Genomic DNA, 13,812 nt, shown 5'->3' with positions numbered 1-13,812 from the left:
GAGGGAGGCAGTGATATTGAAAGCAAACATAGTCTATTTAGAGGCTTGTATTAAAGTAATTATAACCTGGAGTCCATCGTGACTTAGACAAGCTCTTGGATACAGATGTGTTTCAGAATTCAGATCTTTTTCAGATTTCAGAAACACAGTAAGGCACACATACTCTATAACACTCAATGGGATCTGATAATGTACCCTGTAATCAAATGAATTAATTTTTCCAATAAAATAAATAAATATTTACACTATGTGGAATAAACATAGACTAAATACACTCTAAAGTCAGTCCAAGTCAGGCTTTGCTGTCAAATGTGTTCACGTCAGGTCAGGATTTGTTATAAAAGCAACTACAAACAAACATTCAAATTTGTAGCTTTGGAATTGTAGAGAAGGTGTTGTCAGCCTTATGTAACATTTATTGATAAATTATTATGTGCTATGTAAGTACCTTACATGTTTTAACAGTGGACGAGTAACAAGACCACTAAGTCAATACAGCTAGAAGGTCACACAGCTAGAAAGTGATGGGGCAGGGATTTGAATTGAGGCAATTTTTGATATATTACCTCTCTCACAGTATACTCTAGCCACTTATCTGTAGCTGCATGAAGGATTGAATGAAGGACAGGTTGGAAATGAGGCCAAAGAGATAGGATGCCGAAAAACTTTAAGAGTGAGGAGAGGGACACAGTAGAAATTAAATATCCAATGGTTATCCTCAATGAGGTTTTTCTAATCTATGGATTATCAGTTATTTTCAAACTATTTTCATTTTTGATGTGCAATGCAAATATTTCTTGGAAGATATATCTGCAGAACAAATAAGCGAGCAAGCAAGCAAGCAGTATTTGACCGTTAATCCTTATTATTCTTAAATGAATTTCACTTAACGATTCTTAAATCCTAATCCTTCCACACCCAAAGGAAGCAGTTTAAATCACCTTCATGAAACTAAAGTTTCCCAGTGTCCAAAAACAGCTTTTGAAAACGTAAAATGCCCTTGAACAACCGGTGCACTTTTGCCAAGAATATAAGGCAACCTTGGCGGCTCAAGGCGCTGGTGCTCCCACTTGGTTATTTTTCCACACTCGAAAAGCCATCTCAAGTTTCTGAGAGTTGGAAGCTGCTTCTTCTTCTACACTACTTGTAAGGAGATGCAAAACCAATCAATGCTTGCCCTGGAAAGCTGTTTACTAGCTTCTTCCATAATTCAGGGTGGCAAGCTGTCTGACTCCTCAGGCTAAGATGTGGTATAATGGAAAGATGCAGGATCCAGAAAGAGAGGAAGCCTGATTTCTAACCCCAGGAAAGTCCTTACAGAGTGAGAAGACTAAGCTCTCATTTCTCTTCTCTCACCACAAGGTCCTCAGCTTTTGAGTGAGAGACTTGTCTAGCGGTATGTTTTGGGTTTTTTGTTTGTAGTGTTTATTATAATTATTTGATCATAGTATCTTCTATATTGTAAACATTATAAATATAGAAAATGTAGAAAATCCAGGTTTTGTCATTGTCAGGAATATAATATTTTTCATCCATTCACATAACAAATATTTCTTGAGTAGCTACTTTTAGGCAAGGCTAGATGTTACAAAAAACAGATAAAAATGTACAGAGTTTCTTTCCTTGTGGAAATCTAACCTAGTGAGAGCCATAGATGATTAAATAGATAATGACAATAGAGGGTAATCTGTACTGTGATGACTCCTGTGGGAGTGAGGAGGAGGCACCTAACTCAGAATCAGAGCAAGGTTTTTTTAACAGAGTGAAAAAAACATTATTTAAAACCCAAAGTGCCTTTGTTCTCCACTGTCTTCTGTTTGAAGCAGAGTAGTTAAGTAGTGGGAAGTTAAATCACTTTAGTATATGATTCTCATCTATCTTGCAACAGAGATCGATAAATAAAGAATAAAAGGAAAAGAAAGCTTTGACTAGGTCTCCTGTGCTAGCAAAGACTCCTGTCTGGAGTGGATGGTCCTTTATTTTAGCAGGCAAGAGTGAACTGGGTAGCAGGAGCTAATGTTCTGCATAATAATGTGAAAAGCATTGAAATGCAGAAATTTTGCAGAAGAAAGATTCCTGCACAGCTTGGCAGAAAATGAGCACCGTATTCTTAAAGAAAGATGGTTAAGTCTTAAAGCCTCATATTTCAGTAACTTTAAAGCTTATCTTTTACTTCAATACTTAATGAAGGCTGCTACATATTCAAAGATAAATACAAATGAAGTCACCTTGGGGTGCTCTGATCTGAACATGTCCCCCAAAATTCATGTGTTGGAAACTTAATCACCAATGCCAACGGTGTTGGGAGGTGGTGGGGACTTTGAAGAGATGTTTAGGTCATGAGAGCTCTGCCTTCATTAATGGAGTAATATCAATATAAAAAAATGGTTTTCAGGAGGGAGTTTTCTCACTCCTCTGCTCCTCTGCCATGTATGGGCATAGCATTTATCCTCTTTTCCCTTTCTGCCTTCTGACATGTGAGGACACAGCAAGTATGCCCTCACTAGATGGTGGAGCCTTGGTCCTGGACTTCTTAGCTTCCAGAACTGTAAGAAATAAATTTCTGTTGCCTATAAATTACCCAGTCTCAGATACTCTGTTATAGTAGCACAAGACAAACTAAGACATAGGGAAAATCAAAGAAAAGGAATAGGCATAGAAATTTGTGGTGGCCAGGGAAGAGAAGGTGAGAAACAGCAGTAGGAGTTGAAAAATGACTGAAGTCATGGGCTCAGCAAGGGTACACGCTTGTAATCCCAGCACTTCGGGAGGCCGGGGCGGGCGGATCACGAGGTCAGGAGATCGAGACCACGGTGAAACCCCGTCTCTACTAAAAATACAAAAAATTAGCCGGGCGCGGTGGCGGGCGCCTGTAGTCCCAGCTACTCGGAGAGGCTGAGGCAGGAGAATGGCGTGAACCCGGGAGGCGGAGCTTGCAGTGAGCCGAGATTGCGCCACTGCACTCCAGCCTGGGCGACAGAGCGAGACTCCGTCTCACAAAAAAAAAAAAAAAAAAAATGACTGAAGTCATGGGTTCAGCAAGGGTAGTGGTTCCGGGTCAGAAGGCATCTGGTATATTTAAGTGCCTAGTGCATCACAGAACTCTTGATTAGGTCACTGGACTTCCTTTAGAGTGTGGGATAAGAACATGAACAAGTATAATTTAAATCTTTCAGAGAATAGGCAGCCCAACTAGTGTCAGGGTTACATTATTATAGAGAAATATGAACACAGAAAACTTGACAGTCAGACATAAGATCCCAGGGGAGACTGGATTCTGCCTAATGTCAATCTTCCTTTTCTCTACCTCAAAATGATTCACAGAATAGAAGAAAATGACTGTGTTCACAGAAAAAACAAATCAAAGGAATAATTACTTTTTTATCTTCCATAAAATTATAAGTATCGGATTCTTAAACTGACTTAATGTATATTAGGTATTGTTTTATATTATATTTGTTTTCTTTCAGTTTATAGTCTAGAACTCTTTTTTTTCCTCATAAGGCAAGCAAGATCATATAAATTAAGTCATCTGTTGGCATAGGCCGAACCAAGATGGCTTGGTGCTGAAGTCACCTTACGCTGAGGCCCTAGGTTGAGGCTAAGGTACTTGTACTTTCCTCTACATCATGTTCCTTATGGGAATGTAGGTCAAGGAGGACAGGCACAACGTCTACATTGCTTCCCAGCTATGAGTATCCTCAATTCTCAGCACAGTGTCTGTCACATAGAATACTTTTGTTCATGTCTGTATAAAAGTAAGACAGACATTTATGTAATGAATATGAACTCTCACACGTGTACTTGTGGTTATGGTTTTACTATGAGTATGCCCTCTATTTGAGATTTTTTTCTCTTATAATGATGAAGTTTCATCGATATATTTAATATATATTCTTTATCACACAGATTTACTAATATATTGTGAAGGAGTGAGGCTGAGGTGCTGGGGTCACCTAAGATCAGGAATTTGAACAAAGCTAACTGGCCTTGCTGATACAGGAACCAATAAGCTTGTTTTTTGAGCAAGTGACCTTAGCAGCAATACAATGAAGTATTTTGAACTATATAGCAAGATAAGTAGTAAATACTGAAATGCAGTGACTAATGGTTTCAGAATTACAGTTCAGCAGTTATTAATTTTTTATGATGATTCTACTATGCTTTATGCCCCCAATTGACACTGCATATAAAAGTACGTGTTAAGACTGAAACTGTCAGTATCTTCACACCTAGTTGTCCAAAAAACTTTTACTGGTTAATATATACCTTAAAATTAAGAGTGTAAACTGTGAGGTGGCTAATCTTGCTAGTTTTATCTTAGATAATTTAAAAATCCTGATGATAGATTTTTATTTTCATTTTTAAAGACATGTTTTTTCCTCAAGGTCTAAATGGGTATTTACATAATTTACAAATATAAATTATTAAATCATTGCTGGTTGTGGATGTTCAGCCAAACATCAATGCATTGCTTTTTGACTTTTCTCAGCAGACCATCTCCACGTGAGTCTTTTCACCTCTTTTTTCCCAGTACTTTGGGCTTATAAAGCACCACAACACCAAATAAGGCCATAATGGAAAAGCATTTTGACATTTTAAAATGTGTTTTGACAGATCAGGTATTGCTTTTGAAGTGAACTTGAGAAACTTATGAATTTTTTATGGTTAACTGCATGCAACATGGTCTGACTACCAAAGATAAACATACTTGTAGAAAAAACACTAGGTAGATGGAAGGGAAACAAAAAATAAAATGCATAGATATTTATAATCAGTTCAGAACACTTTAAGTTACTCCCAGTGTCATTGTAGCAGGGCAGATACTTGATAAAAATATATAAGAAATGCAGAATCACCTGGATAATAAAACTGTAAATAATCTAATATGGCTTTCAAATTAGCACCAACCATATTATATAGCCTACATCAATTAAATGGATATAAATGTTGCCAGGCATCTCATCTGCTTTAATATTTGATATTGTATGAATATAGCTGTGTACTTATGAATCAAAGTGAATAAATAAATGTAGATAAAATTAAGAAATTGCAATTGATGTGACTAGCAAACCTGATGTTTCTAAAGCTGACTACTTGATTATTCTTATTTCTCTGGCTCCCATGCTTCTGCATCTGTTGGTGTTTCTTGGTGAGTGGCTAGTGCACACGATGCACATACCTGTTTTTTCAATTGCTCCGTCTCTTCTCTGTTTCCAGACCTATCCCCCACAGCAACACATCTTCCTCAGTAGATTCTCAACTATTTTCAGTCAAGACTTGATTTAACCAGTACATAGGGAGAACAGAGAAGTGGGTTTAAGATTTTGACTTAACAGAACTATCCGAGACTTTTAGGATAAATAGTTGTTTTCAAAAATGCCATAGAGGAAAATAAACAAACAAAAATGTTATCTTCTATTTTTATAACTCTCCCAACCTACCTGTACTTTTTTTTTAGAATGATACATTTTCCTAATTGGACAGATTTTCCTTGAGAGCAAAATCCTGTTTCATTCCATTTTGCATCTCCTTGCTTAACGAAGAGGCTGCCTCAGAGTAGGAGCTCCCTCCATAAATGTTAAATGAATGATGGGTGGGGAGATGAATGGATGGATGGATGGATGAGTGGATCCGTGTATGGAAAGGGGGCTTCAGAAGCATTAGGAGACTGCCTGAGTTTCCACAAAGCGATGTGAAGCTGATCTGAATGTTTTCTTTTGCCTTACTTGCTCTTAGCTAAACAATTGCATTCCTTCCTCTTTTCTTGTCATGTATTAACAAACACAATCTAGCAACACTAGAGCAAAAACAAAAATTTCATTGCTGTTTTAGTTACCTATTGCTATATAACACACCACTTTAAAAGTTAGTGGCTTACAACAATTTATTAATATTTCTTACAGATACTTGGGTTGGCTTTGGGTCACGCTCAACTGTGGTCTTCTTTGGGATCTCTCCTGCGGTTGCAGTCAGACAAATGGTGGTTGGGATTTGAGTCATCTGAAGCCTTGGCTTCACCTGGATATTCAAGACATTTTCACACAGCTGGCAGTGAACTGGAGCACTTACATAGGGATTCTTCATGAGGTTTACGTGTCTCACTGCACCAAACTGGGGTTTGAAAAAAGGAAAGAAAGGAAAGAAGCAGCTGTCACACTTGTTAAGGACCGTGCCTGGAATTGGATCCAGGGCTCATGCATTTTCAAGGAAGTAAAGACATACGCTCCATACATCGCCGTGTGCTGCCTCCTATTGGAGCACATATGATTGGTATTGTCCTTTCACCTACCAGGAGTCCACCTAAGACTGTAAACTGCTGCTCCCTGTTGATTGCTTAGCTCCTATTAGAATGTCAGGTAGGTAATAGATAATCAGTAAATAACTCATTAAATTAAAAATGCTTATTAGAAAAATGATAGGCAGCAGAAAATATACTAGATGTGGGAATAGTCTGATAGTTCCCCTATTTCTCTTGTATTTCTTGGAGGGTAGCTAAAAGGCATGATGAAAAAGAGGGAAAAAGCCTCTTTCGTTGGCACGTACAGTCCAATATGGCAAATGGAAAATAACAACACACAAACAAATACCGAATTTGGAATTGCTAAATATGAAAATCTGTAGGACCAGCTATATAGAGAATAATGGAGGAGGGCCTTATTTCAGATAGTGTTGTCAGAAAAGGCTTTTCTGGGCAGGAGATCTTTAAGCTGAGAGATGAAACAGGAGAAGAAGTTAGCCATGTGAAAAACTGGAAGCGTATGCATCCATTTCAAAGTAAATGGAAAGAAGCCAAGGCAAGATGGATAGTTCCAAGAAATGCAAGAAGTCAGTGTGGCTGGAAAAAGTGTATTAGAAACAGGAAATGAAAGGGTAGCCAGACCATGGTCAGATTGTGTCATGCTTTGTAGGATGAAGAGAAATAAGAATTTTATTCTAAATGCAATCAGAAGCCAATTAAAAACTTGTAAGTGGGAATAATTTACGCTTTTAAAATGTCATTCTGGCTGTTTTGTGGAGAATGGTTTTGAAAAGGCAAGAGAGAAAGTAATGAGAAGAGTTACAACACTTTTATGATTGCCCATGGGAGAGATGACAGTGATTTGGAGGGAGTGAAAGTAGATATATTTTTGGGGGAGAATAAATAAGACTTGAGAATGAATTAGGGAGGAGTAAGATAATTCCTCAGCTTTTGCCTGGAGCACTAAGATAGACATAGTGCCTTTCACTAAGGTAGGACACACCCAGGGAGAAATACATAGGAGAATAGCAAGGGTTCCTTTTTGATGTACCAAATTTGAGGTATTTATGTGATAGCCAAGAGATATCCAGTAATCACTTGGACATACAAACCTGGAATTTGTGAAAGAGGAAACACAAGGAGTCCACAGCATATGCATAATATTTGAATCTTATCCATATGCATTGATGAGATTCCCTGGGGACCAAGATTCTAGATGAAAAGAGAAGGAGGCATAGGGCTAAGCTTTGAGGCAAAGAGGATTTAGAAGTTAAGACAAAGAGAAGCCAAAATAAACAAACACAACTGAGAAGGAGCAATCAGAAACTTAACAGCGAATCAGAATAGTGTGGTGCTCTAGATGCTGTGAATGGGAGAGCTTCAAGAAGGAATATGCTTTTATTTGGTCAAGAGTTGGGGAGAGAGTTCCTGGGAGATGCAGACACAGACATACATACACTTTGGGTGAATTTGACAGTAGATGCAATAATGCATTGGAAAATAACAGAGTGCAGGTGGGAAAGGGATGATAGTACAGAAGGGAGAAAGTGAACACCTATATATAAACATCCTTTTTGTTATTGCTGTCTTTGCGTTTCTACCAAAGATTTGTTTTTATTTGTTGACATCATTTATTGTAATTTCATACAAGACCCAAAGAAAATTATTTTTTAAAATGCTGTAAGATAACTTCAATATTTCAATGAAAAACAGATTCCAAACAGTTATATTGTTTGAAAATCAGAAAGAATCATGTGATTTAACAACTTTTTATTTTATTTTTTTCTCTTTATTATACTTTGAGTTCTGAGGTACATGTGCGGAACATGCAGTTTTGCTACATAGGTATACACGTGACATGGCTGGCTGCACCCATCAACCCATCACCTACGTTAGGTATTTCTCCTACTGTTATCCCTCCCCTAGCCCCACACCCCCCAACAAGTCCTGGTGTGTGATGTTCCCCTCCCTATGTCCATGTGTTCTCATATTTCAACTCACACTTATGAGCGAGGACATGCAGTGTTTGGTTTTCTGTTCTTGTGATAGTTTGCTGAGAATGATGGTTTCCAGCTTCATTCATGTCCCTGCAAAGGACATGAACTCATCCTTTTTATGGCTGCATAGTATTCCATGGTGTATATGTGCCACATTTTCTTTACCAAGTCTATTACTGATGGACATTTGGATTGGTACCAAGTCTCTGCCATTGCGAATAGTGACACAATAAACATATGTGTGCATGCGTCTTTATAGTAGAATGATTTATAATACTTCGGGTATATACCCAGTAATGGGATTGCTGGGTCAAATGGTATTTCTAGTTCTAGACCCTTGAGGAATGGCCACCCAGTCTTCCACAATTGTTGAGCTAATTTACACTCCCGCCAACAGTGTAAAAGCTTCCCTATTTCTCCACATCCTCTCTAGCATCGGTTGTTTCCTGACTTTTTAATGATCGCCATTCTAACTGGCATGAGATGGTATCTCATTGTGGTTTTGATAGGCAGCTCTCTGATGACCAGTGATGATGAGCATTTTTTCATGTGTCTGTTGGCTGCATAAATGTCTTCTTTTGAGAAGTGTCTGTTCATATCCTTTGCCCACTTTTTGATGGGGTTGTTTGTTTTTTTCTTGAAAATTTGTTTAAGTTCTTTGTAGATTCTGGATATTAGCCCTTTGCCAGATGGGTAGATTGCAAAAATTTTCTCCCATTCTATAGGTTGCCTGTTCACTCTGATGATGGTTTCTTTTGCTGTGCAGAAGCTTTTTAGTTTAATTGGATCCCATTTGTCAATTTTGACTTTTGTTGCCATTGCTTTTGGTGGTTTAGACATGAAGTCTTTGCCCGTGCCTATGTCCTGAATGGTATTGCCCAGGTTTTCTTCTAGGATTTCTATGGTCCTGGGTCTTACATTTAAGTCTTTGATCCATCTCGAGTTGATTTCTGTATAAGGTGTAAGGAAGGGACCCAGTTTCAGTTTTCTGCATATGACTAGCCAGTTTTCCCAACAACATTTATTAAATAGGGAATCTTTTCCTCATTGCTTGTTTGTGTAAAGTTCGTCAAAGATCAGATGGCTGTAGAAGTGTGGTGTTATTTCTGAGGCCTCTGTTCTGTTCCATTCATCTGTGTATCTGTTTTGGTACTAGTACCATGCTGTTTTGGTTACTGTAGCCTTATAGTATAGTTTGAAGTCACGTAGTGTTATGCCTCCAGCTTTGTTCCTCTTGCCCAGGATTGTCTTGGCTATGCAGGCTGTTTTTTGGTTCCGTATGAAGTTTAAAGTAGTTTTTTTCCAATTCTGTGAAGAAAGCCATTGGCAGCTTGATGGGGATAGCATTGAATCTATAAATTACTTTGGGCAGTATGGCCATTTTCATGATATTGATGCTTCCTATACATGAGCATGGAATGTTTTTCCATTTGTTTGTGACTTATTTCCCTGAGCAGCAGTTTGTAGTTGTCTTTGAAGAGGTCCTTCACATCCCTTATAAGTTGTATTCCTAGGTATTTTATTCTCTTTGTAGCAATTGTGAATGTGAGTTCACTCATGATTTAGCTCTTTGTTTGTCTGTTACTGGTGTATAGAAATGCGATTTTTGCACATTGATTTTGTATCCCGAGACTCTGCTGAAGTTGCTTATCAGTGTAAAGAGATTTTGGGCTGAGACGATGGGGTTTTCTAAATATACAATCATGTCATCTGCACACACAGACAATTTGACTTCCTCTCTTCCTATTTGAATATGCTTTATTCCTTTCTCTTGCCTGATTGCCCTGGCCAGAACTTCCAATACTATGTTGAACAGGAGTGGTGAAAGAGGGCATCCTTGTCGTGTGCTGGTTTTCAGAGGGAATGCTACCACTTTTTGCCCATGCAGTATGATATTGGCTGTGGGTTTTTCATAAATAGCTCTTATTAATTTGAGATACGTTCCATTGATACCTAGTTTATTGAGAGTTTTTAGCATGAAGGGGTATTAAGTTTTGTTGTAGGCCTTTTCTGCATCTACTGAGATAATCATGTGGTTTTTGTCTTTGGTTCTGTTTATGTGATGGATTACGTTTATTGATTTGCATATGTTGAACCAGCCTTGCATCCCAGGGATGAAGCCGACTTGATTGTGGTGGATAAGGTTTTTGATGTGCTGCTGGATTCGGTTTGCCAGTATTTTATTCAGGATTTTTGCATCGATTTTCATCAGGGATATTGGCCTGGAATTTTCTTTTTTCGTTGTGTCTCTGCCAGGTTTGGTATCGGGATGATGTTGGCCTCATAAAATGAGTTGGGAAGGATTCCCTCTTCTTCTATTGTTTGGAATAGTTTCAGAAGGAATGGTACCAGCTCCTCTTTGTACCTCTGGTAGAATTCGCCTGTGAATCCATCTGGTCCTGGACTTTTTTTAGTTGGTAATTGCTGCCTCAATTTCAGAACTTGTTATTGGTTTATTCAGGGATTTGAGTTCTTCCTGGTTTAGACTCGGGAAGGTGTATGTGTCCAGGAATTTATCCATTTCTTCTAGATTTTCTAGTTTATTTACATAGAGGTGTCTATAGTATTCTCTGATGGTAGTTCATATTTCTGTGGGATCAGTGGTGATATCCTCCATATCATTTGTTATTATATCTATTTGATTCCTCTTTCTTTTCTTTATTCGTCTGGCTAGTGGTCTGTCTATTTTGTTGATCTTTTCAAAAAACCAGCTCCTGCATTCATTGATTTTTTTAAGGGTTTTTCGTGTCTTTATCTCCTTCAGTTCTGCTCTGATATTAGTTATTTCTAGTGTTTTGCGAGATTTTGAATTTGTTTGCTCTTGCTTCTCTAGTTCAATTTTGATGTTAGGGTGTCAATTTTAGATCTTTCCTGCTTTCCCTTGTGGGTATTTAATGCTATAAATTTCCCTCTACACACTGCTTTAAATATGTCCCAGAGGTTCTGGTATGTTGTGTCTTTGTTCTCATTGGTTTCAAAGAACATCTTTATTTCTGCCGTCATTTCGTTATGTACCCAGTAGTCATGCAGGAGCAGGTTGTTCAGTTTACATATCATTGTGCAGCTTTGAGTGAGTTTCTTAATCCTGAGTTCTAATTTGATTGCCCTGTGGTGTGACAGACTGTTTGTTATGATTTCTGTTCTTTTACATTTGCTGAGGAGTGTTTCACTTCCAATTATATTGTTGATTTTAGAATAAGTGCAGTGAGGTGCTGAGAAGACTGTATATTCTGTTGATTTGGGGTGGAGAGTCCTACAGAAGTCTATTAGGTCTGCTTGGTCCAGAACTGACTTCAAGTACTGAATATCCTTGTTAATTTTCTGTCTGTTTGATCTGTCTAATATTGACAATGGGGTGTTAAAGTCTCCCACTATTATTGTGTGGGACTCCAGGTCTCTTTGTAGTCTCTAAGAACTTGCTTTATGAATCTGGGTACTCCTGTATTGGATGCATATGTATTTATGATAGTTAGCTCTTTTTGTTGCATTGATCCCTTTACCATTATATAATGCCCTTCTTTGTCTCTTTTGATCTTTGTTGGTTTGAAGTCTGTTTTATCAGAGATTAGGATTGCAGCTCCTACTTTTTATGCTTTCCATTTGCTTGGTAAATATTCCTCCATCCCTTTATTTTGAGCCTATGTGTGTCTTTGCACATGAGATGTGTCTCCTGAATACAGCATGCTAATGGGTCTTTACTCTTTATCCAATTTGCCAATCTGTGTCTTTTAATTGAGGCATTTAGTCTTTTTACATTTAAGGTTAATATTGTTATGTGTGAATTTGATCCTGTCATTATGATGCTAGCTGCTTGTTTTGCCTGTTACTTGATGCAGTTTCTTCACAGTGTTGATGTCCTTTACAATTTGGTATGTTTTTGCAGTGGCTAGTACTGGTTGTTCCTTTCCACGTTTAGTGCTTCCTTCAGGAGCTCTCATAAGGCAGGCCTGGTGGTGGAAAAATCTCTCAGCATTTGCTTGTCTGTAAAGGATTTTATTTCTCCTTCACTGATGAAGCCTAGTTTGGCTGGATATGAAATTCTGGGTTGAAAATTCTTTTCTTTAAGAATATTAAGTATTGGCCACCACTCTTTTCTGGCTTGCAGGGTTTCTGCAGAGAGATCTGCTGTTAGCCTGATGGGCTTCCCTTTGAACCCTTTTTCAAGGTTCTTAGCTTCCTTACATTGGGTTAGAACATGCTCCTTTAGCTCGGAGGAGTTTGTTATTACCCACCTTCTGAAGCCTACTTCTGTCAATTCGTCAAACTCATTCTCTGTCCGGTTGTGTTCCCTTGCTGGTGAGGAGTTGTGGTCCTTTGGAGGAGAAGCGGTATTCTGGTTTTTGGAATTTTCAGCCTTTTTGTGCTGGTTTCTCTCCATCTTTGTGGATGTATCTACCTTTGGTCTTTGATATTGGTGACTTTCAGATGGGATCTTTGAGTGGATGTGCTATTCCTTTCTGTTTATTAGTTTTCCTTCTGACAGCCCCCTCTGCTGAAGGTCTGCTGTAATTTGCTGTAGGTCTACTCCTGACCCTGTTTGCCTGGGCATCACCAGTGGAGGCTGCAGAACAACAAAGATTGCTGCCTGATCTTTCCTCTGGAAGCTTCGTCCCAGAGGGGCACCTGCCAGATGCCAGCCAGAGCTCTCCTGTATGAGGTGTCTGTGGGCCCCTCCTGGGAGATGCCTCCCAGTCAGGATACACGGGGGTCAGGGACCCGCTTGAGCAAGCAGTCTGACCTTTAGCAGAGCTCAAACTCTGTGCTGGGAGGTCCACTGCTCTCTCCAGAGCTGTCAGGCCGGGAAGTTTAAGTCTGCTGAAGCTGCGCCCACAGTGGCCCCTTTCCCCAGGTGCTCTGCCCCAGGGAGATGGAGGTTTTATCTGTAAGTTCCTGACTGGGGATGCTGCCTTTTTTTCAGAGATGCCCTACCCATAGAAGAGAAATCTGGCAGTCTGGCCACAGCAGCTTTGCTGAGCTGCAGTGGGATCCAACCAGTTCCAACTTCCCAGCGGCTTCGTTTACACTATGAGCTTATAAAACCTCCTACTCAAGCCTCAGCAATGGTGGACGCCCCTCCCCCAACCAAGCTCAAATGTCCTGGGTAGATCTCAGACTGCTGCTGTGCTGGCAGTGAGAATTTCAAGCCAGTGGATTTTAGTTTCCTGGGCTCTGTGGGGTTGGGACCTGCCAAGCCAGACCACTTGGCTCCCTGGCTTCAGCACCCCTTTCCAGGGGAGTGAACGGTTCTGTCTCACTGGCGATCCAGGTGCCACTGGGGTATGGAAAAATGAACTCCAGCAGCTAGTTCAGTGCCAGCCCAAATGGCCACCCAGTTTTATGCTTGAAACCCAGGGCCCTGGTGGGGTAGGCACTGGAGGGAATCTCCTGGTTTGCGAGTTGTGAAGACTGTGGGATAAGCACAGTATCTGTGCTGGAGTTCCTCAGGCTCAGTTCCTCATGGCTTCCCTTGGGTAGGGGAGAAAAATCCCCGGACCCCTTGCACATCCCGGAAGAGGCGATGCCCCGCCCTGCTTCACCTCGCCATGCTTCACCTCGCCCTGCTTCACCTCGCCC

At 39.6% G+C, this 13,812-nt stretch overlaps 1 protein-coding gene across 1 annotated transcript in view; it reads left to right on the top strand.

The window, feature by feature from the left end:
* Positions 1 to 13,812, top strand: part of LOC134736450 (uncharacterized) — an 80,230-nt gene that overhangs the window by 65,579 nt on the left and 839 nt on the right. The window contains exon 3 of the mRNA XM_063637854.1: positions 13,157 to 13,781. Coding sequence (XP_063493924.1) covers positions 13,157 to 13,343 — 187 coding nt within the window. The 3' untranslated portion in view covers positions 13,344 to 13,781. The remainder of the gene's footprint in view (positions 1 to 13,156; positions 13,782 to 13,812) is intronic.

Source organism: Symphalangus syndactylus, chromosome 4 (assembly GCF_028878055.3).
Source record: "Symphalangus syndactylus isolate Jambi chromosome 4, NHGRI_mSymSyn1-v2.1_pri, whole genome shotgun sequence".
Taxonomy (NCBI): Eukaryota; Metazoa; Chordata; class Mammalia; order Primates; family Hylobatidae; genus Symphalangus; species Symphalangus syndactylus.
Note: the sequence above shows the minus strand (reverse complement) of the source record. Positions and strands in the feature narration are given on the sequence as shown.